Source organism: Tubulanus polymorphus, chromosome 6 (genome assembly GCF_964204645.1).
Source record: "Tubulanus polymorphus chromosome 6, tnTubPoly1.2, whole genome shotgun sequence".
NCBI classification, from domain to species: Eukaryota; Metazoa; Nemertea; class Palaeonemertea; order Tubulaniformes; family Tubulanidae; genus Tubulanus; species Tubulanus polymorphus.
Genome location: NC_134030.1, coordinates 8,433,207 through 8,458,279, shown reverse-complemented (window position 1 = coordinate 8,458,279; position 25,073 = coordinate 8,433,207). Strand labels below are relative to the sequence as shown.

Genomic DNA, 25,073 nt, shown 5'->3' with positions numbered 1-25,073 from the left:
GACATCGGCAAGTGTTCGAGGTGTATTGAAAAAGCCTCGACGTAAAAAAATCTCTTTCAACATGGAAATCGCACATATGTTCGAAGAAGCTTCGAGTGGAAGTAAAAACTATGTACGCTATTTTATTGGCATGTGTTATGGATCCACGAGCGCGCGGCGGTACGACTCTATAAGCTTTAAGATACTATAAACGATGATCCAATAATTGCTATTTATCGTATTGTATATATGTAGTTCTATCCGAATACTTTCTTCTTCATAGGTCGATTAAATATGTCAGTTGAATTTCCGTGATATGTTGTTGTGCCTTTCTAAGAACACCGTTTAAATGAAGGATTACAAAACGTAATACAGAATGCCATAGTTATTGCCAAACTTTATATTATGCACGTGTTACCCGTAGGCGAAGATTGCAAAATCTGATCGATTGAACCCGTCTTCGTTATTAGAATCTTTTATCTTGAAACCAGTCCGTCAAAATATTCGCCGACCGTTCAGCCTCCGCTGGACGAGTTCGTCGTGTCCGGGGATGAGTCTTCGTATTTGAAACTAGTCCGCGCTGTCGTGTGAAGTCCGTTCACCTTCCGCACTAGAATGTAAAAAATATAGATAGTAAAATATTTCGTTATTACTGACGATGAGAAGAAATAAAAAGGAACGAAAAAGGATCGTTAAAGGAACGAAATTGCTTCAAATATATTCATTATGGGAAATCATATCATATTATGTGATCTGATGCCCTGCATTGACATTTACGTCATTATTATTATTAGGTTATTATATATCAAAAAAGTACATTGATACAACACATTCAAGCACATGGAAATACTTTATGGCGGATAAGGATTATTCCAAGTATATATATCATCAAACATATATGAAATAGGTCCTTAGATAGATGAAATACTTTTGCACAAAGTTCAATTACCGATATTCACAAGTTGAAGAAGGATGTTAAAAGGTTCTCTAAGAAAAGCTGAAAAATAGTCATTAGCAAAATATATGCTACACGATCAACGAATAAATTGGATATTCATAATTGATGGATATAAAGCAAAGCTGATATTTTCGTTTATTGGAAACCTCTACATAATCGCAAAATACCACTCTTTCTATACAATCGTCAATAACTTGAAACAACTGTAACGCCATGATAGAGACAAATGCGAATACACTGATACCGATTCATTTTCCACCCACAGATGCTTGTATCTATCAATAAATTCGCTATTATTGTTAACTTTGCACACAAGTCAGACATTTGAGGAGAGATTTAGTACAACAGCAAATCCCACGCAACTGTCGGTAAAAAAAACTACCCATTCCGACTAGACATCCACCGGTAAAAATCGCCAGAACAATAGAACATCAACTACTAAGCTATCAATTTGATGCCTTCGTAATGGCATTTATAGCGAACCGATTCGTCGGATATTGTGTTTCCTGTGCAGATCTCGCGTTCGGTAAATATCAGTCAGACGACCAACCCCGTATTGACGTCACTGATCGAAAATGTGTGACGTCAGCAGCGGTGATGACATCACGTAGAGTCATCCATAAATGATGATAAGTTCGCGCCGGTTTGTTTGCGAAAGGTTTTATTACCAGCCGTTGGCCTTAACGCGACTCGTGACGTCTTCATAACGGGGGTAATCTGACTCGTAATGGCGCAGTGAGGTATTAGCACAAAAATGAAATGCTACTGTGTTTCGAAGTCGTCGTGACGACATTCGATATCGTATGACGTCATCGATTTGTAGGCGTCACGATGACGTCCGAAGTGATTTTTCAAGACGTGCATTATTGACTGCGTTGACAATGTTTCGAAATCGAAGCGAAATCTTTAACTTGAATCTAGCAATAGAACCAACCATGCTCATGAGTTCGATTTGTTCTTGCTGTGGAAAAGCTGTAACAGAATTTCCAAAAACAAAGGCATTTTCGTAAACAAAGCCTTTTTAGGCTTAAACTTTTTCTAGTAACTAGGCCATGGATCTGTTTTATGAGGTGTTTGCGCGTTGTCACGAAACCAACATGACGCATACGTTTTTGCATTGTTGTTGCCATACTCTCGCATTGCCACGAACAGTGCGCGCGGTTGAAAACAAAAGAAGTATTTCAGCCGGAGTCTCCCTTCATGTATTTCAGTTTCAGTGCACGAACAACTATCGCCTGAGAACACCAAACGTATTGTTTTTATTTCATCGACACATGGCATAGCGTTCCTTAGATTGCTATAACTGTGAATCACAATAGTACCATACACAATTGTTTTTCGAATAGACAAATCGTTCTGTTTGAAAAGCATTTCTCACCGTCTGACTTATAGTGACAGGTTGCAACAAAGGCAGTTAACAGCAGCGAACTACTTTTGTATATTCTTATATCTAAAAGTCGAAATTAACTATGAAATGTAGAACAAATTGATGAAACAATTGATCATTTTTATAACCTTGCAGTGATTTTATTTTGCTTAGATGTTTATGTCTAAAGTAACGCTATAACTTCAGACTAAACAGTATGGCATAAAAACGAAAAAGCTTTTCTACCAACTCCTAGCGGTTAACTTTTGTCTGTGTTTATGCTTTATGATGCTCAAGCCTAAAAAGACTATGAAATAGAAGACGAAACAAATTGACAAGTAGATGATATAAGGGGTGGGGTCTTCTTTTTGAACGGCGGTTAACATGACCCGCACGAAAAATTCTCCGCGATCCAGCCCGTTGTAGCGACAGATATACGTGCCCGTGTCGGATCGTCGTAGATCGGTCAAATGTAGAATATTCATGACATCGATGAAAATACGACCGTTCGTCAGTTTCTTCAATTCGTCCGGTACGATCGGTTTCGTGCGATTGAACCACTGGACGAACGTATCGATCGACGCACCGGGACAAAATATATCGATATTTTGCCCCTTTTCGGCTCGCAGATTGTGACTCTCGACTTTGTGGCTACCGATACTCAGCTCAGAACTCATGAACTTCTCCGCCGCTTTCTGATCGCACATCTTCTTCTCCATGCGATCGATTTTGTCCAGTCGCACTTCCGGCGGTGTGGTCATCGACCATCCGGTGATGTTTGGTGCCATATCGATACATTCTACTCTGCACGATTCGATCATTATTTCTTCCTTTCTGCTCTGGATTAATGAATACCCGTTGAACAATGTTGATAAGCACGGTGCACCCAATGGGAACTCATCTAGCACTCTCTGAATATACTTATTCGTCACGCCGTTCGACTTGTCAATCTTATCGACCGTGCACACCCCCTTACGACGCCGTTCGCCAGTCTCCCCGCACACGCTACAGTGACTCCATGCCTCCCAACGCGTAAACGCGTGCCAGTTCTCATTGCGATGATAAACCGCTTCGCTCGGTCGCGGATACGCTACGCCGTTTTCCGATACCAGGGCGGTATTATCCGGGCTCGGAATTAACAGATCTACGTGATAAATTATGATCACTTTTCCGTTGATAACCCACAGCCCGGATGTCTCTAGCCGCTCCGTCTCGACGGTTCGACAGAAATACGTCCCTTCATCACCAATTTGGACTCGATCGATTGTCAAATTATGCCCGGGACTAACGGTAATTCGATTTAGCCGCGGATCATCGTGTAAATCGTACTTAACTTCGTCAGCTTTCATCAATATTGCGGATAAGTCACTGTGTGGCTGACTGCGCACGGCGTGGCCAGATAATTTGTACCAGAGCCTGGGAGAGCGAGATCGTTCCGCTTGTTCACCACAAATCGAGCATTGAAGCAGAACTGTTCCTCCAGTGTCCGCGAGCATCGCCAGCTGCGGTGGATTTTGCCCCTTGAGTTTTGGGTCGCAGATCTGCGACGCCGCCAACGCGAATATGAAGCAGAGACCGGACACTCCGTAACGAACCATCACGACAAATCTTCAGAACAGTATTACATATTACATTGCGGGCAAACGAAACGTTGCGCATATTCAAATTGAATTTGCAATAGCCGTGTCCGTTAACCACATTTTCTTACTGGTTTGTTGCATCCATCAGAAAAAAAACCTGAGAAATCTCTTCGAGAACCTATAGTGTGTTTCCGGACTATTTGCTGGAGGAACACAATCTCAGTGGTAGCGCGATATTGGTTGTTCTCGTGGTTCCTACCTTATAATATGTTTATCTTTCAATTCCATCGTAGCTCAAATTAGCTATGGACAGATATTTTACAACTTTAATTTCCATAGAGTTTGCTGAAATTCTAAAACAGTAGTCAAATAGCTTAAAAAAGCTGTCGAGGCACTGCGTATGATTTGCAAGTAAAACCGATCCCTGAACATTTTGCTGTAATTTGATTTACAACCGAGCGATGCCTGGTTCGTTTTATTGACACATTAAAATGGATGTTTGTCGGCCGGTCGATACGGCTTCGAGATGCCGAGTTTTAGAAAACTGAATCTATAGTTCTCTGTGTTAGTGTTACAATGATAGACAAGATAATCGTGTGTGTAATTTGCACGAGAGCTAAATGCCCGTCCTGATCAAAATATCCGATTCACTTCGTCGATAAAGTCTCATTTGATGACGTCGACGGTGATTCGAAATCTCAAGACAAAATCTCGTGTATTTTCACTTAACGTTGTTCGAATTCACAACGAATTTCGATGTTAATTAATGAATGTTTATCACGTAAAATATAAAGAACATTTGAATGTATCGATTTGAAGTTCGTAATAAATGGACCCGTGTCACGCGACTTAAATACAAAGATTGCGTGAAATCATTCGTTACGTTTCCGATCATTGTTACGTTCTGCAGCTTTTTCTGGAGCAGACAGAGTGGAAAGATAAGATGGAAAAAGTACAAAAATTAGGTCAAAAAGATAGCAACGGCGTCCAGGTACTATGGTCCACATATCGATTCATAACTTACCATAAAATCAAATTTTAGTAAAAAGTGGTCGCAAAACGCAACGCGTTTATAAAACTGTTTCAGTGGCCCCTGGGAAAGCAGCTTCTTACATACAGCCAAATGTCATATATATATATATATATATATATATATATATATATATATATATATATATATATATATATATATATATATATATATATATATATATATATATATATATATATATATATATATATATATATATATATATATATATATATATATATATATATATATATATATATATATATATATATATATATATATATAGTTATTTTCAAAATCTCGATGTATTGAATAAGGCAGCCAACAAAATAATTAACCCCAATTAGTCCCTTGCCAGTCCAGACTGGTTCTATGGAAGATTGTTTGAACGAACCAGAACCGAAATTTCCAATTATATATTTCGATTTAAACAGCGAATTCTGTGATTTCTACTGCCGATCACACAACTACATCTGTACTTCGATTTCCGATTCCAAAATCTAATTTTCGCTCCCGGCAGGTGTGGTGGGTTTCTAAGGGACACCAAATCAAAACAAATCAAACGAAATCTACCAATCAAATAAATAACATGGTCAATCCCTATTCCAAGATCAAAAACATTGTTGGAAGTATTTGAAACTAACTATACGATGTCAACTTACATGGACTATAGATATTATTCTATCTAAAATGATATGACGATAGAGTAGTAATGATATACATGTATATACGTATTGAGATAATACAACACGAAGAAAACTGGTGTAGATCAATCAGTAGGTTTCATATCGGCTACATCCGTTCTTATCAACTCAGCCTAGCGATGAAGGTGACTTCCGGCTTTTAAGTCAAGGCAAGATAACGTGCGCGCAACATCCCTGCCGCATTACATGAATCGGGTTATAGAAAAGAGTATGTCTAAACACCAGAAAGTATTGGTGCTATTCCAATCGAAATTAAGGATCTAATAATAGTTTTAGTTTTAAGCAGCACTCTATTGTGCACCGTATCGCATCCATTCCAGTACGAATGAATTAATTTTTTCGTAGTCTTTTTTGTTCGGCTTGGTTGTCGCGGCGTTGAAAATAGTTTTAGTTTAGAGCAGCACGATATTGCGCAATGTTGCACCCAATCGCATCCATTCATGTAACCGCGAATGAATTAATTTCTTCAAAACCTCGTCACGAAAGCCGAACGAGAACGATTGATTTATTAATCAAAATGTCTTCAAATATTGAGGTTTTATGACAGCAATCTGGGCGTTCGTAGCATACGTGCCAACTGGTTCGAATTCCCGCGGAGTTGTTATTGTATAAGGTTCGTCCCAGACGGAGTAAGATTGTATATCTTATATCAGTCTCGCGATGCTAGTTGTCGATTTATTCCAACCTTAAGCGATCCCAAGTGTCTATTAAAATGTCAAGACGAATACACGCTAAATACTTTACGATAACATGCCAGTTAATACCCCACCACCACCACCCCGGGCCTCCAGCCTCCGACTTTGATGGGATTTCGATATACATTCGGTCGCATTGGCTATACGATCATAATCATATTAAGCTGTCGGTATCGCACAAGCAACGTTATTTGCCTTTATCCAATTTTGTCATCCACCGCAAATAAAAACCGCGCACACACTCGATGATGAATTCGACCCCGGTAGCAAAATACCGGCGATACAGTTACGAATTTCAGTATTCATAAGCAATTTGTTCGTATACACGTTTGCGACGTGAAACATCACTATAAAACAACATAACAGATCCCAATAAATTTCCTAGATTAAAACAGAAATTCCCCAGCGAAGAGAGCACTTGGGGTATGCGTCAAACTTTCTGTGTAAAACTCGTTTATAACGAGTGTCTTGCATTGTAAACGCAGAAAACCGAGTCAATTGCAGCTTGATGATGGATTACAATGTTTCCTTGTGTTTCTCTTCGAGGGAAATTGTCCCATATATCATATGCTTGCTTGATGTAATCTAGACCCGAAAACAATACTAAAACATTGTCAGAGCGTTTACTTATTTCTTTTTCCTCGAACGAGTGCCCCCGAACTCACCAGTGTTGTTCCGATTAACCAATACATCTATATTAGTATAATACGCATTATTAATGCTACGCATGATAAAAATGCACGAAATAAAATGAAAACTTGAAAGTTGATTGAAACCTTGAAAAATAAAACATACACTGTTTGATATTGTCGACAACGAAATACATAATATAGATTATACCGAATTGAGGATCAATAAAGTTGTTTATTGATTTGAATATATCGCTAATTGAATTGAATTGGCCGGCAACCAGTCTAGCCCGACATACTGATGACGTAGTGCACATCCTGTCAAAAAATGATTATCAAAATTTATCAAATGTGAATTAATAACTAAGGTTAATGCCAAAATTCACAATTTTTATTGTTATTTTGAAACGCTAATATCGGAGGCCCTTAAATAACGCATACTAAAGGTACTTTAGGTACCATTGTATATTAACATAATTGTAACGGTTTTTAGGGCGTCAAAAAGCATACTACCAAGGTTATATCTTATTTACTAACACAAAATTTTATACTAAACTGCAGTCGTTTCCATGCATAAGCAAAATGAAGTTACCGAGTTATCAGATATGAATACAGTGTGTCGATAAAAGTCTGTTCTTTTATTTCTCTGGCTAAAAAGTGCGTATATCTAGAGATTTTTAAGAATTTTATTAAGGGCATGGTGTCGATTTCGAGACGCTATCGTGTGCCATTCGGCGTTCGGTTGCGCAGGCTCCGTGCAATGTCGACTTCAAGAGATCGTGAGAAAGTCATACACACATATAGAGCTCACTACACTTACACCCATACGACACATTGGAACTCGTTCGTCATTACATTCGATTTCAGACCCACTGAATTACACTGATAATAGGAATTGCAATCACGCGACGACTCATCCTTCAATGGCGTTGGTCGATACTAAATATTTCGTGTAATTGGGTTTTATTTAACGGGTAAACCCAGTGCTTATGAGGCTTGTTAGAACTTTGCTAGCTACGACCGACGTCGCATACCTACATATACCATAAATGGTTCCCAATGTTTCCCCAACCAAGATAGATACATGATGTATTGAAGAAAATGACTGGCAATATTTTCCTTGCAAGGAGTTTTTGCAGATATAGATCAAAAGGAAAATTATGATAAGCGAATAACCATAGAAGATTTCTGCTTACAAATGGCCGCATAGGGTTTCACCAATGTCTAACCAGTATCCCAGCTCGACCTTGTGCAGGCTGAGCACGTATAAAACCATTCTGTATCGGAGGCTCATAACACCTTTGCCCATAAAGAAATCATGAGAAAAATGTTCGTCGTTGAATAGAGGAGCAATACGTAAAAACAAATGTATATAAATCACAAACGGAGAGAGTGGGAGGAATAACTCTTTTTATAGGAGTCCTTACGTATTTTATTTAATACCAAAACATACTAGGTACAAACTTAAACACGAAGTTTTTAGATAGGAGATAGATAGGATTAAAGATATGGTTAGAAATTACGAGAAAGATTTGTTTGCCATTGTTTCAATCCCTTGGGTAATAATGCTTCATTTTTCTCTTACATTAAAGCTATTTTGAGGTGAGTATTTTACCTAAAAAAGTACGCTAACAAAATAGCGGCTAGCAACTGTAGAACGGTTTAGTGAATTCATTACATATATCGATATATATTCTAGAAGACTTTTCTTTCGAATGGAAATGCACGAGGCTCGGATATTCGCCGAGGGAGAGACTGATTCGCTATGGGAGATATCTATATACACTGGATACATATATCTCAAGAGTGGTTTCAAGTAATACCGAAGCTGTGATGGGAATGTATTGAATGGCGATACATCATGCTCCAAATTGACTGATTAGGAATGGACTCGACATATACTACGACATTGGAGGTAATCAGGCGAATGTACGTGATACGAAGCCTTCCGGAATATTTACGGATATTTTTCCGGCTAGGGTCTGGTACTATCCGACATAACGGAGATTTCCTGCATGTCGTCTGATCATTTCTTCCGGCAATGTTTCATACGACGACATATAACCCCAATTGAGTTGTGTAATGTATTTGAGCTTTTGACCAATTATTGTTTTCGCCGATAAAGTACATTTCCATGTTCCAAATCGTTCAGGTGGATCCTTAGATGTCACTGTTTCCCCTCGTTGATATTGATGAAATGGCATGGGGAATTAGAATATTTTGGAAGTGATAGAGATGTTCGTGTGCTCAGGAGGCTACATTGCGATAGTGCGTTGCGGGGTGTGGAACCGCTACGGTATCTATGACGTGTGGATGCGCCTGATTTGGCCATACGTAGATTGTCACCGAGAGATGGAACTATATTTGACGGCACAAAAACCGTTACAATAATGTTCATATATGATACCTAGCATGCGTTATTCAAGATTCAATGGGTTCTGTGCGACTCGATGCGCACTACGTCATCAACATTGGCCTTTTAAAAATAATCATTACAAAGTAAATTTTGGCGTTTGTATTGTAATTATATATTTCATGACTCCTATTTCATCTTTTATAAATTCTAATAATCATTTGGAGACCATATGCACTACGTCATCAGTATATCGGGGCTAGACTGGTTGCCGGTCAATTCAATTCAATTATCGATATATTCAAATCCAAAATAACTTCATGGATCCTTAGTATTATATAATCTATATTATGAAATTTATTGTCGGCAATATCAGGCAATATATGTGTTATTTTTGAAGGCGTCAATAAACTTTCAAGTTACTTTTTTTTGTTCACCGTAGATGCTCGCCATCATTAAAAAACCGTAACATTTTTTTTCAAAATGGCGTCGTATTCAATGCAGCCGTATCATATGAGATTTAACACATCTTTGACTCGGATTCAATTCAAGTAATTTGGCTGAGCAGGACAGGAGTCTGGACACTTTCTGTTCGGAACGAATTTGTCACGAACAATCCATTACCATATTGACTTTCGATTCGGTGAAATGAACACGACGCAAGATGAACCCGAGCACGGGTTCCTAGCTCTAGCTTTCTACACGTCGGGAAGCTTATCTACCTAGCCGATGACGTTCGCGAAATAGCGGAAACAGTTACCGGAAGTCCATCTCGGCAAACCTTTGTCGAGAAAGTGACTTGGTTCAATTACGATGCGGGAGAGCGGGAGACCTCGTATCGGCGACGACGTACGGAGATAATCCCGTGTACCGACAGACGAGGAGCAGGTGCACCGTATACGTCTATCGCATTAAAAACTGCGAGGTGCAAACATTTCGAATCAATGTTGTACACTCAGTAGGTGAACATGCCGAGAGATAGGCAGCAGGTATAGCTTTGCGCTGGAGTAATGCGCGGCGGTCTTTTTTACGATGCAGCGATTAGATCGCATGGCTTGACAATATCCTAACAGCGTCCCGGACGACGCCAGAATCTAATACATCTATTATACCTGGAAAAATAACGACGCCGCCATGTTTTAATAATTCAGACGTTATTGAGCTGTAGGCCATTGTGATTATCCTATACCCTCTTGCAGAAACGTCGAAGATATAAATTCATTGTACGGCACGAAAAATCTGATAAGCATCAAGCATTACAACGTGGCTCCCATGTAATAAGAGGACACTGTATTACAGTCAAATCCGCTTAGTAAACCGGATTTTGGTCCAATCAGGGCAATATTTGCAGTCCATTTGTTCATTAATATACAAGAAATTTACTTTGATCCGGATTTCACGTTAAGCGGATGAATTCTGTTCGTCCAAAATGATCCGAATTAAGCGGATTCTATACTTAGTAATTGTATTCATCGGCGGACTTATATTCGGTATACGAGGAGGACTGAATTTCAGTCGCTAGTCGCGGGGATAACGGCATTTACTTTCGATCAAAATGAAGTATATTTTCCTATCCTCAAAATCTCGTTCGATATAATGAGTTGGTATTCATAGTATATAATGCAATAACGATGGCTTTCCTTCTTAGATATACCGCCTAACGAGGCAAAAGGTATCGATGGTTGCTGTATTGTGCGAGCAATTTGCTTGTTACTTACCCATTTCATCTATGTGACCAGACATCGACAGCGTGATTCCAACAAGTAGCACACTCACTACAAGCATTAATGCGGCGACTATCATCACCACTCTTGCGATCCGTCGCTCCTTTTTCGTTTTCGGTACAGCTTTGGGTACAGCTTTAGACGCCGATTTTTCCTGAGTTTGATTGTCGTCGCCGTCTTTGTGCGACGCCTGGATGAACGCCGCGTAAAAAGGCATGCTGACCTCCGAGAGCTGATGGTTGCCGTTAAGAGCAGTCTCGGCGAAGTGGCCGTTGAGCGAGGAAGCCGTTGCGCACTGGTGACAATTTTCGGTAACTTCAATGACCTCGATTGCGTCATCGTGGGTCGAAATTGCAGTCATGTTCACCAAATATCATCAGTACAGATAGTGTTTTTAGCGTTATTGCGTTAATTCACTCTTGATATTTTCCTATATTTTGATCGACTAGAGAAATATTCCTATCATAACGAGCTCATTTCTTCGAAAAGATAATTTACGTTTCTAAACTCAAAGCCGCCGTTATTCTAGCTAACAAGTCGCGAACAGCAGCTATTCCTTTTGTACACGGCGACAACATATCCTCGTTTATTATTGATCGTTTGTCTTTTTCGGAAAATTGTTCATACCACCCGCAGAATGTTGGTAACCCTGTGGCGTTTACACCACCGACGTCCCTACAAAGATAGAAAAATTAGAAATATATACGAGATATGTTTTTAATCCAGTCTATCTTTAAAAAAATTTTGCTGTTGAATTTTTCAATCAGTCGAAGCGTTTCGGAAGCGTCAGAGTTGTCTGTATTGCGGCTTTGTGAGCTTCAGCTTCGGTGGCTGAACACGAGTCCTGATTGACGGAAATTGCAGTCGCCTCGTACCTGCCGCTGTCAGATATATAGATATACATGTATTGCGAATGATTTGCAACCGATAGAAAAGCCATTTGCTTATATATAGCCCCACGAATGTTCGGAATATTGCCCCGTTTTTTCAACGTAGAAGGACCAAGTGTCTAGCTTTGCCTGGTTCAATCTTTCATTACCGCGCGGTGGATTCAAAAGTTTGAAAAAAATTCCTGAATGAACGTCACGCGACTGGCATTCTAGTGAAATCAGCTCATAGCACCAGAGCCCCTTGAAGACATACGTAGATAGGTTTTTCGCGACATTTATACATTTAATTGCTTACATAAGAGATAATTTGTTTTCTTTATGCCGTAATTCGAGTTATTATGTGAAAATTCGAGTTATTACGTCAAAATTCGAGTTAATATGTCAAGATTGAAGATGTTATGTCGACATTCGAGTTAAAATGTCGAATTTTGACATGAAAACTCGAATTTTTACATAATAACTAGAATTACGACATATTAACTCCAATATCGACATAAAGTGAAAAAATCATCTCGTATGTCACCGTGAAAATGAATGTCATGAAAAACCTATCTACGCATGTCACCGACGGGTTTCCGTAAAGAACCCTTATTTGCCGAATCCATCACAATTTCAACAATAATCGTTTCTTTGATTAAAGTATTCAATCGAGATGGAGACCCGCGAAATGTATCAATTATAGCCTGTTGCCTTGTATTGTAGAACATCGGTTTCGTCGTGTTCACTTCGCGCATGCAGCAATAATTAATCATGAGAATCATTTCGAAAGTAATTCAAAACGTCGCTAGTTATACATGAGATACGTGCTATCCAAGATTTTAGTATCTAAACCACACGATGTTACATATATCATATATATCACAACAACTATAGATAGAACGCATGTTCGCCCATAACTGTATTATTATAAACCAATCGATCGCAGTTATTGTAACTCGTGTCCCGACAAACGATTCTTAGAATGCTCTATCACAATTCCAGTAATATACAGTGCCGTCGTCGCCAACGCGTTTAACTATAAACTGTGCAATCGTCGAGATCATCTCTTATGAGTTATCGGATTTCTATTAGAGTTCTATTCTACAATGTGAAACGCTGCTGTAGTGGCAGTCCGCTTTCAGATTTTTTTTCTTTATATTCAACTGCACTAAAAGCGTGAATTACGTCGTGTTTGCCGAGGAATACCCGGTAGATAGAAGTGAGTGATGAATACAATATTCTCGACTGATAAAATGTTTTCATACGCCGCGCGCGCATGTCCATTTCGACCCAACGATAATTAGAGCCCAGCCAATCAGACGTGAGACGCAAATTCACACGTGACTCAATCGACTTACCGTTAAGTTATAGAAGAAAGTACATCGACAACGAACCAGTAAGAATAGAATTTTCAAACGATCCTTTCTTCCTAAGTTATATCCGGTGTCTATTGCCGCGTTGACATTTAAGTTACTTGATGCACCGCGCCGACATTCATATTTTTTTCCATTGCGCGTAGGTCGTCCTCGTCTGGCCTTCAAAGTTCACGCGGCTACAGCGCTGCTTTCAATGCGATGACATTTCTCTCAGGAAAGAAGTGGTTGCGGCAGGTTCAAGTTCCAATCGGAGTCTTAAAATTGATTTCAAAAACTGATATCGTGTGACCGTAATCTCTGAAATCGTCTTGTTAAACAGCCTACACCGCCGCACGTACACACACCAAACATCACTCTCAAATCTAAATGTACATCGATCACGGCTAGATCCACTGCTGAAGACACAAATTGACTTTTGGGTCTATCTATCGTAATACACCAGCTAATGTTTAGGAATGCGCGCGCGATCAACTGGCGAGATGACTCGCGCGCAATTCAATCAATTCTCTTTATTACTAATATTGCGCACGAGAATTACATTCGCTGGTCGTTGGTTATGTATGTGCGCATTACCATGTCACCAATTTGGACGATTGCAAGTTTATCCCACGATAGAAGAATTCGGCAAATCGTGGGTTATACGGATTACCGAAGGGGATGTTTGCGAGCGATGAAACCATCATAGATCCTTATTAAGATTACGTGCCGCTACTGTCGAGGGACGTTTGCTTCGGCTGTAGCTGAAAGACAGAACTGCAGATTAAAACACTATCGCAAGCTCTGGTGTCGTTATAGCGAGTCTGGGAAACAGAATACGAAATCCCGAGTTACAGTGTCGTGTGGGCGTTTAGATTTCATCGTGGGGAAGTATATACTTTGATGACAAACTTCAAAGTCTTCGATTTTCCCGAGATATCCATTAAGTCTGAAAAAAGCCCTCACAGACATTTAGGTGAAACGACGTGACAAGTTTTTCCAAAATCTCGCGATCTATCCCCTTACCTCGAATCTACGGCGGCTGATTCGGACCGCCGTAAAAGTTTTTCGGTACGCTGATAAAGGCGTTAAAATACCAAAATTGAAAACTATTAGATTTTGGTGCAAATTTACAGTTATAGTTAATTGCACAGCGAAAGTTTTTGCAGTGGCCCGAATGAACCACCATACAAATCAATTCATTTCCAGTGATTTTCTAAGATCATACAGATATTGATTTTCTTGTCAAATGACTCAATCGGGAAAAGAATCTTATTGATTATATAGATATGACGATTCCTATGAGAACCAATTTACTCCACATGGGAAAATAAACAACCACGATTATTTTTGAAGACCGGATATCCGTTTCTATTACAAACTGATTGCACTCGATGTCACTAAATTTAATAGATATTAGTCGGTTCATTTTATGCAATGAGAAAGACATTATTATCCCAATATTAGCCCCTGTAAGATTTTGCTGATCACGCGATTGTATCTCTTAAAACACTGTATCTCTGTGACTACTCTGTGAAGAAACCGATTGTGCAGATAAATATACAAAGTCTTACGCGACATTTATGACATAACGAAATGATAATTAAACACTTATACTAATATGGCGTTTACGGAATAATTTGCATATATCGTATGATAATTTGAATTCTATTCTAGTACTAATACTTTACTAATATTCGATGGACCATCGAGGAGCAACTTCCGGTGCGCAAATGTTCTAGTTAGAACGGTTGCAACACGTTTCTTGTATAGCTCCCCGGGTTCACTGAAAGTAAATTGATGAATTTATGTATTGATGGGCACCGTACTCGGTTTAAATAAAGTTTACATATTAACACATGTAATTTGAATATCACGTGTATACCGGAAACTCGCGTACTATATAGATTCAGGGAGGGATGGTTATATCTTGGAGTAATCATTCAAATGATTACTACAAGGTTATATCAAAGCTGTGGGTAGTCGGGTGTTGAATGGGTAGTGTAGTGTGATCTGTGTGCATTTGTGGCCAGCACGCAGATCACAAAGATCATCCGAGTTCACTGAAAGTAAATTGATGAATTTATGTATTGATGGGTACTCGGTTTTTAGATAAAGTTTACATATTAACACGTAATTTGAATATCACATACGTATATACCGGTAGCTCGCGTACCATATAGATCCTGCGCGCAGATGCGTTGCATTTACAGTCGACAAAATTGGCGCAAGAGTGTAAACAGATATTTGCTCTCGCTCTTCGTGATTAATCACCTCTCTTTCAGCGTAGTAGAACATGACCGTCCATTTACTAATGATCGCCGAACGTCAATATCATGGCGGTTGATGGCGGGGAGAAGACCCGATATTTGTGAACTGATCGTGCCCGTTTACACGGTCTAGACAACTAATACTCGCCATTGTCACGTCGATACTGATTAACGTTGACGAACGTAATATATATATAACCGATGGATATACGTATTTACTAGAAGTTCACCCCGACCAAGAAGCACTGGGTGATATCAAGGGTTGATGAAATGAACAATTCAATTCATCAACCAGACATTGTAATAAGTTTAAAACCCACTATCAACAAAATCTAAAAAGATGAAAATCGAATTTTACGTCGTGTATTGTGATCTTAATTCTTGATCGAAAAAAATTGATTATAATCTTTTAAATTTTGTAGATATTGGGTAGTGAATTTATCATAATTTTTGGTTGTTTGAACTGAATAAGGTTTTGAATTTATCATCTATTCTCCACGGCTGAGTGTGACTAACATTATGAATCGAGTGCCGTAGGTTGAAGTAATGCGCAGACTCTACAGATGAATCCACATTAACTATGAATTGATGATTATATGGTGATAATATTACAATATTTCAATATTATTGATAATATTACGAATGATTATGATTCCAGATCAGAATTTACATCAGAGTTCGATGAAAAGTCGTCGACTTGGTGACTATACATAAACGATGTGGAAGTTCGTTTTCATTCCATTTAGTTTTACAAATATTGAAGCGTTGGAAAAAAATGCTATTTCCTGTGCTGTAGTTTATTCGTGGTTGGTACAGCTGTTGTCTTTCTAAATAAAGTCCACGTATTGATTTTCAATAGAAATAGACAATGAATGTGAAATGAATTGAACACGGGGATTCTCTACAGAGAATTTCATGATTGATAGCGATGACGCATTGAAGCCCAACAAGGACATCTTTACATAGTTCCCATTATCAAACCGCGTACCCTACTGCGAAATCCACGAGACGAGCGCATTAAATCGACATTGAACGAATCGAAAAATCGTTAATTCGCCTTATTTTTGTCTACCAGTGTCGTAGATTCCGTATACGACGACCTCCCAGTTAATTGATATTCCGTCAAAATATCAATATGTCTATCTATATGATTGAATATTTCTTTCTCCGCCGCACGCTTTAATCCTCTCTTTTCATCGCGGCCAGTTTGTTACATGATCGCGAAGCAGTAAGACTCAGCTTGGCATTCACTCTATCTAGAATCCCGTCGGGGGTTTATCGAGTTTATACAAACTATGGTTTAACATCATAACATCATATATATGCATAACACACCTATTTGAAATTCCGTTTGCATAACGCGCAATCCGCATATTATAATCTATCGATGCCTCTGATGGTGTTCACGCATCTCCGCTTCGAATCGAATCCCATTATCGGTCAGAAATGTGCATATTGTATCAAATTGACCAAAATATCGGATCAGTGCGTTCGATGGTTAAATTTCCGTCCTAAATCTAATTTCAAAAATTCATTTACTGTCAACAGTAATCATTTTATCAAATATTCTCGCTACGTATTGAACGCGATATCCGATGCAGGCTTCGCGCATTCATTTTGCTGGAAAAGTTAAAAAATTGGATATTTCGATCGATTTTTATCCCTGAAGTGACGAATGGATTTATCGAGAACGGTTATTTGAGGCGACGGGCCATTCGAAAGAGCTGATTCGCCGCGTCGAAATAGCGCCTAGTCGGTATGCATCATCGCGCGGTTCGTAGGTTTTGAAATCAAATTCGGAGACATCCATCGATGGACTCAGAGACTAACGAAGCGAACAAAAACGACGAACGTCTAGTGAATGTGAATTAGATTTTATAGGCTGTCGAACTTCATTTGCGAATTTCGCGCCATTGATTAACGTTTCGAGTTGTGGAAGCCAACGCGATAGAACGCAAGCGCTATTTACCCAGCCACGTGGACAGAAACCGCGTCGCATTTTAGCGGAATTAAACGTCTAATTCATTGGAAATAATACGACTGGTAACATACGTAACCTGCGCGTATTCATTCCGCCAAGCGATATGTCAAATTTTCGCGTTATATTTGAGTAAATAAACGAAGGAACGTTGTGCGGAAGATTCGGCAAATTGCAAATAAACGAAAATCAACTGCGGTTAGATGAAACACTAGCCGATAGTAGACCGCGTATTTACTCGCGTTATTTTACATCCTCGTAATACTTATGTTACACACGCTGATAGATTAAGTACAAACGTATATTAACAGTAGTTCCGAGACCAAATTTACTACCGGTTCGGTGTCAAGCATTGATTATGTATGAATTAATGCCCACTTTTGAGATGAATATCGATATAAAGAAACCGATGACGTTCTTGGTAATCTGATGTGGGAGGCCACCAAAGAAATCCACGTACAATTAACCAATATCATAATTTGCCGTATCCTGTTAGTCTGCTTTCGCCAGTGTCAGCAATTCGCGATGAATTTAACCGTTGTTTCATAATCTCTTCGGTTCCCTGTATAATATTCTGTCTTTAATTCCTACCGCGCATTCGGTAACCTTATAATGCACCAGCGTATCTCAAAAGAAACGTTTAAAAAAACTTACGTTACTTTATACGTTACCGTAAGCCACCCTGTGAGCATTGCTTTGTAACGTATTCTGTAAATGACGTTTTGATGAATTGCAGACTGCACGTCACGGCAGCTATACTTACTATCAAGAAATCATTTCATCTAGTCTGAATCGACGAACGATTTCTCTGCATCTAAAAAGCTCTGACATTATCAAACGATGATTGTGGGGTAGGTTTCATACCCGGCTGTGATCGTTTGAATACAGTTTATTGATAAGTATATACGCGCGCGCATCGCGGGTATTCATCGAACGGATCTGCAGTTTGAGATATTTTGATAATGGTTTGAATGGTTCTGGGAGTTGAAATATACCAGCATTAAAAGCTGAAGACATCGGGGTAAATGAAGAGAAAAACATTTTTAGTTGAGGTAGTTATCCTGGGGCCAGTTTTATAGACTGGTATTACTGTAACAGAAAATATATCGAGGTAACCTCCGGTTTTAAGTTAATACAAGCCTATAAAACCAGCCCTTGGATAACAGGATTCTGTTCCTATTTCTAAAACTTCAAATGCGATATAAAATGAACGATCAGACAGCTCTGTTTATGAATTTCTGATGTCCAGTCGTATGGAAACCTTTGACTCGGAGCCAGACCTTTAAATATCATTTCGTCTTTATCTGACGCGAACTTGTCGATTGCTCACGATAAAAATCTCATTGCGCGTAAAAACATTTACACAGCTATACTACTATTTCGTGGTGTAATACACAATAAAACCATGGCAATAACAGCTTCAGTTAAAATCTATCGCTTCGGTTTTTCACCGCGACTTTACGGTAGCGTTGACGTTTTATATCGCCTTTTCACAAGACTGCTATTGCAATATACGGTTGTGCCGGCGTCCTGAAGTTTTAGGAGTTCCCACGAATCCTGCTCGTAACTTTAATCAACCAGCTTTTAGTTTATATCGGGAGCGCTATTCGTTTTGAATTATGAGAGCGAAAATGCTGGCAGCGTTAATTAAATCTAACGTTCGTCTCCTCGATTAAATGCTTCCGCTACGTTGCCGTAATTACCGATCGTGAACGTAAAAGTCGACGTAGTGTCGTCGATAATTTCCAGCGATAAACGTTTCCGTTTTTACTGTATCTTAATGTGTGTATAACAGGGATTTTTCAGAAATTTGATTATGAATTTTTGATCGTCTTATATCGAATACATATAGGCGCAGATCAGCAGCTGCCTGAAAGTGAAACTGTTTCTTTTTTGTAGTTTTTTTAGGTTCAAAAACTCGTTTTACGTATCCCGCGACCGTGTTCATAATTCGGTCGATGCTCGCTCAATCCCCGATGTTGACTCGCGATGTTGATTCTCGACAGTAATTCCGCATCGAGATAACTAATACTTTTTATATGGTAATTTCCATTATAAGTAGAAACGTTAAAAGCATCGCAAATGAAACAGAAATAATAACAATTCATACGTGCATTGTAAATCGAATCGATCTAAAGGCCCGAAATACAACGTACCAATGGGGAGCTACGATCAAGGCAATCAAGGATACTACGTTTGAAAGGCAAGGATCCACCAGGTTCGCTAGTGGTAACTCGGTCTTCCGCGTTCGATTTCTTTTACATTCAAATTAGAACTGAATCTATGGGCTTTTTCTTAAATAAATCAATTATTCAGGAAACCTGTACCAAGATCTGAGTAGAAAAATGATTTTATTGTATATTTGGTGGGTCCTGTGATGTATTTGGGAGCCTTAAAATTCAGTATCAAAGTTCTTGAGAAGAAAATGAACTAATTTTGACAACGCAGGGCTGAGTGCTCGTCGCACCCCTTCGGCTGGGATAGCTGGTTTTGCGGTTCTCTATTGTTGAGGCTATAAAGGCCCAAAAGTGGATGTCATTTTTCGTAACAGTTAACCAACGTCTTTCGCCTGTTGGCATTTTCTACTGGTAGCATCCAGGCGTCGTGCGATAATAAAAACAAAACCATCGCAAGTTTGAATAGTCGCGCATAAATATTGAAGAACTGCCAACGACGCGACGTCGAATGGCAGTTCGATTTATCAACGTCAGCTCTGAAATAAGAAGGGCGCGGCCACTTCGTATTGGGTCTGATTACCCGATGGATGATAAGTAATCCTGGACCTCAAGCAATCGTCTGTCATAGTGATATTGATTCCCGTTATTTTACTGATTGGATTCCTGACTTGTGATCAGGTAAAACCGATGTGTGTTTGGACAACGGCTTATGCAACACACGGCGATGATAATGACATAGCGACGAAGAGGACAGCTCTGTGGGAACGATAGTGTATATATACTTATAGATCACCTCGGTGTCATCCTCATCGATTCGAAATAGCAATTTTGAAAATGTAGTACACGTATTTCACGAAAATGTCATTGTCTCCTTTGGTAAATGCATTCGATATTCCCCTTTCGTGCCCCAAATAACAAAATACCTAAACAATTCACAAAAAAAATGTAATGATAAAAAAGTTTCGGTGTCAAACTGATAGTAATGTATCCAGGTAGTTATTGTTGATACGACTTAAGATAATTTTACGAAATCGTTTTGGAATATGCGGTTTTGGAAATGATTTTCGTACGGAAAAGCTTTTGAGCGTCATTTATTCAGGAGAACGATAGGTCGGGGACAGTTATACAATTATATAATTTCGGTTTGCTTTTGATGAACTCTTAAATTTTTGCATCGTCAATGTGCATAATCGCATTACAGGAACCGTATACCGAATGAGTAGGCCTGCTGATTGGAAAGCATAGTTTGAAGCGTAAATTAGAATATCTGAATTATCTGTTCAATACGATAGAATACATTTCGAAAATGTGAATATAGCGCCGTTCCTATAACAGACTTATGTTTTATATTACATATTACGCTCAATTATCGAAATTTGTTTCATTGAAAATGTCTGAACCTCAAACAAACCCAAGGTTTCTAAGCCAATTAGGTCTAAAGCATCGTTTGATAATTTTCGGTCACTTTCGGTCACAAGTAGCGGTCTGGTCTCAATGGGTTAAATTTGAAGCCAGTGGTGATTTGCATTAATATTCAAAGGACGACTATGAATAACTGAATTATGAGAATAAGAAGCATGACCGTTAATCATATTATACTCACCCATTAATCCTTGATTAACAAACAGGAATTTTATGAATCCCTATATATGGTCAGGGTATCACGATCCTTTAATCTAATTGAAGAAGATCCCTCCGTGCTTAATCCATAAGCAATCTTACCACTGGGCAATACGCGGATGATTTCATACGGGTAGATTGGGCCCTGAAGCAAAGGTCAACATATCCAATCTCTTTATCCAATGCTCAAGGCTCCCCTCTGAGAGAATCCTTATGCGGTATGTCAATATATTTAAGCAGTTAAAAGGAAGTTAATTTGCGAACCGGCGGCATAGTTAATTAATACAACAAGCAAAGTCTGATGATTTTAGTCAATGTCACTAATATACCCTAAGCTATCAGCATTAAGCGTGTAGCTATGTGGACCCTCGTACAGCACCATAGATCAAAGGTTTTTTCTCAATGCAGTAATAAATCATTTCATCAGCAGATGTAACGAAGTACATGTTGCTTTCTGGGATTTTTCTAAGGCTTTCGATTTAGTTGATGGGTCTATTTTAATAAATCAACTTATAAGTAATGACTTATACTCGGAATAATGCATAAAACAGTGAAGCACATATTATATTCATTTCACCAATTGCGTACTTTACTTTAAATTCGGTAAGGTTTCTGGAGTAAGACAGGGAGAATGTTTATCTCCTCTTCTCATTAATTTGTTAATGACATGGAAGAGCATGCGAAGCGATGATTATGATCTAGATACATTCAAACGCCTATCAAAAAATATACTCATGAAAACACAAGTGTGACGTTATAAATCTTTTCTGCTAGACGATAGATCTTAACGCAGGCCTGCTCATGAACATGTGTTGCAGCGCATCCTGCAGCGTTGTCAACAGCTTGTTCCAAAATTCACAGTTCACTATTTTTACGAGTTGCTTTGTCAATACCATTTCTTTAGGAAGAAGAAAGTCGATGTCGGTGCTTCAGCGTGTTATTCGAGACGGTCGTAATCTTTGAGCTTCTATTGTAAAAGCTATTCGGTAGACAAGGACCAAGGCTTTATCCACTCCGAATCCTGTCATCGCTCAATACCACGAAGTGTGGTGCCTGGGGTCTCTTCTGGAATTGCAATCGACAAAACACTAAAACCTTTTTTTGAATTATGTTACCACAACCTTTAATTCGTTCTGTACACGATCCTGTTTGTACTAGATGGAGGCATAGCGTCCCAAGGCGAATATATATAATTGGACTGCATTGTACGGCTTGAGGCCACGACCACAACGCCAGCCATTCTAGCCATTAGTGCGACGATTGGTTACAACTTGGCTGAAATAGGTTTCCACAGAAAATGTCGATAGACCCTGAGAATTGAATCATTCGCGCACACATGCACTTGGTCTAAGAAGTCAGGCTTTCTGTTTTTCGACGATATACGCGCGTGCTGATTTGTTACTGGCAAAGATTACAGAACAAGAGAAGAAAAACATCTTGGCAAAAAGAACGTGAAAATACGAATAGAAAACGTTGAATAGTTTACAATCGGTTGATAATTCTCGATGATTCGTGATGAGACCAGGGGAGAAGGGTGAAGCATGAACAGAGATAGCCAATGAATGACCTTTTATCACGCGGAATATTCCAGTTCTTACCACGACCGAATGAAAGCCGTTTCCCCTGATATCAATTAAGCAATGAACCCCTGATTAGATGTATCGAAATACGTTCCCAATCGAAAGATTGAGCATTTGCTATTAAGCACTAGCTGCTATGGAATGGAATAATAATTAATGGGAATATACATCGGGTCGGAATACATATTATGTACATTTGTAATATAAATGGCTGTAAGGTAGTGAACCAATCATGGGTGACTTGGCGTCCGTATTATCGTTTCAAATTAAGACTACATTAACAGAGTTCTGACGAAAGCGTTCGGGCGGAAGCCCGATTATCAGCCGCGGCGTCAGCCGATGCTTTATGCAATTAAGAGCTGCTTACAGTTATTTCGTAACGTAATCGTTATCCGAAACCGTGAATGCGTATCCTTTTTGAATATATCCCACGTACGGTATATCATACCTCTTGCGTCCATGCCTTAAAACATCGTATGCGTATATATAATTCTATTCACGAAAATGATTGAAATAGACCTTAAAATATTGTCTCTACATTATATATAAACGTGAGGAAACTAAACTTGTTAATGAATAATTCATCGAGAAAATCAAGTTGATGCAAAGTCTTACCTGTTACATTCCATCACAGCGCAGCATCCGCATATCTAGGAGCGCGCGTATCCGTCGATTGTATGAAGGGGTCGTACGGATGGTTTCTTCTCTCCTCATCAGTAACGTTGGTGATGCGAATAGAACGAGTTAAATCTATTGTGCCGCGTTCGTCGGTGTTCATTGTCGGTGATAATACAAGTATAGATGGCATAATGTAATCTTCATAATCCGTGTCTCATTGTGAAAGGAGGTTATAGAAATTGGGTTATAGAAATTGTGTTTTTGTATCTGTAATTGCTCCTTAAATCAAAGAAACCCATCAGCGTCTTACGCAGAATATAGACGTATAGCAATAAAAGCAAATAGGTATACTAAACGTAGTTTCATGATCTGAGGGTCTGTATTCGTTTATTGCTCGAAAAAATCACCATGAACATGATGTGCCACTTAGAAATTAGCTCAGCTTTGGCTAATTCTGAAAACATTTTACGAGAAATAAAAATCTTGTCTCACGCTCCTTTACGTAAGACCAATAGAACTGATACATATTCATGTGTTTTTTATGATGGCCACTTCACAACTGGGTTTTTTTTATTCATTTCTTATGCAAAGTAGTTTCTGTGGCAGTCCATCATCATTGGGTATGAATATATTTATATTCACAGCAATACGCATGATATAGCTCAGATGAGTTTTTGACGATTACCAGTGCATGGTTCTTCATAGATGGCAGATGAGTATCAACTGTGTTCAGGCGTTTTCGCTTGATTTGTTTTTCGTTCTCTCATTTCTTTATTTGGCGTAATAAAGAAGTTTCCAGTTTCTAGGCGCCATTTTGTGGCAATCCCCCAAGGTCCCCATTATTGCGATAATTTGCGCTCATTTTTAACACATAAGTTTTGATTGAATATAATATTACTATCATCAAATATCAGCATTTCAGTTCCTTTAAAATGGTTTATAAATTAAGTTTATCAAGCAAGGGACTGCAGAGCTTTATGATATTCAATCAAAACATATGTTTTAAAAATGAGCGCAAATTATCGCAATAATGGGGATCTCCAGGGACCGCCACAAAATTGCGCCTAGAAACTGGAAACAATCTTTATTATGAATTTCAATCAGTCAAGATTACAATTGTACGTAATAAAATTTCACATATGATCACAAAAATATTGTTACCAATAGCCTACGAAAACACAACAGACGATTTCTTTTTTATTTAGCTCTTCTCCTTCGAACACTTAATTCATCAGCAATTCTTATATATTCTCTATTCGACATCAGTGGCTTCCGTGAATAAAGAATCTACCCCGCGGTCTAAATCATAGTACAGGCGAAAACATATACGCATGTAAGAATCGCCATTGTGTTTACTTTTATTTCCATCAATATCATTGGGACAGCTGCAGATGGATGGTTGTCAAAGTGTTCGAGTTTTTACGCGCAATACATCGGTTTTCGATAGAATTCGAATATAGTCATATATACATATACGTTCCAGCAATCGATTTCAAATGATAACTGGTGAAAAAGGGGCAACATTCCTATACCACTTGACGATATCAAAAATTCATTGCAACTGCATCGCCATACACACAACATGAAAAGT

At 38.8% G+C, this 25,073-nt stretch overlaps 1 protein-coding gene across 1 annotated transcript; it reads right to left on the bottom strand.

Annotated features, from left to right (window-relative positions):
- Positions 1-220: 220 nt before the first annotated feature.
- On the bottom strand, positions 221-11,379 carry LOC141907674 (uncharacterized). The gene is made up of 3 exons (XM_074797397.1): positions 11,311-11,379; positions 11,013-11,250; positions 221-589 (listed from the first exon to the last, which is right to left on the bottom strand). Exons 1-3 carry the CDS (start codon positions 11,377-11,379, stop codon positions 495-497), a joined length of 402 nt encoding a protein of 133 aa, XP_074653498.1. The 3' UTR covers positions 221-494.
- Positions 11,380-25,073: the final 13,694 nt, after the last annotated feature.

What these genes read in the sequence shown, in the direction of transcription:
- LOC141907674 (XM_074797397.1), bottom strand. Translation starts at nt 11,379, where the DNA reads ATGACTGCAATTTCGACCCACGATGACGCAATCGAGGTCATTGAAGTT. An exon ending in CCGAAAATTGTCACCAGTGC is followed by an intron (nt 11,251 to 11,310) that starts GCAACGGCTTCC and finishes GGCAACCATCAG; the next exon opens with CTCTCGGAGGTCAGCATGCC. An exon ending in TGGTCACATAGATGAAATGG is followed by an intron (nt 590 to 11,012) that starts GTAAGTAACAAG and finishes TTTACATTCTAG; the next exon opens with TGCGGAAGGTGAACGGACTT.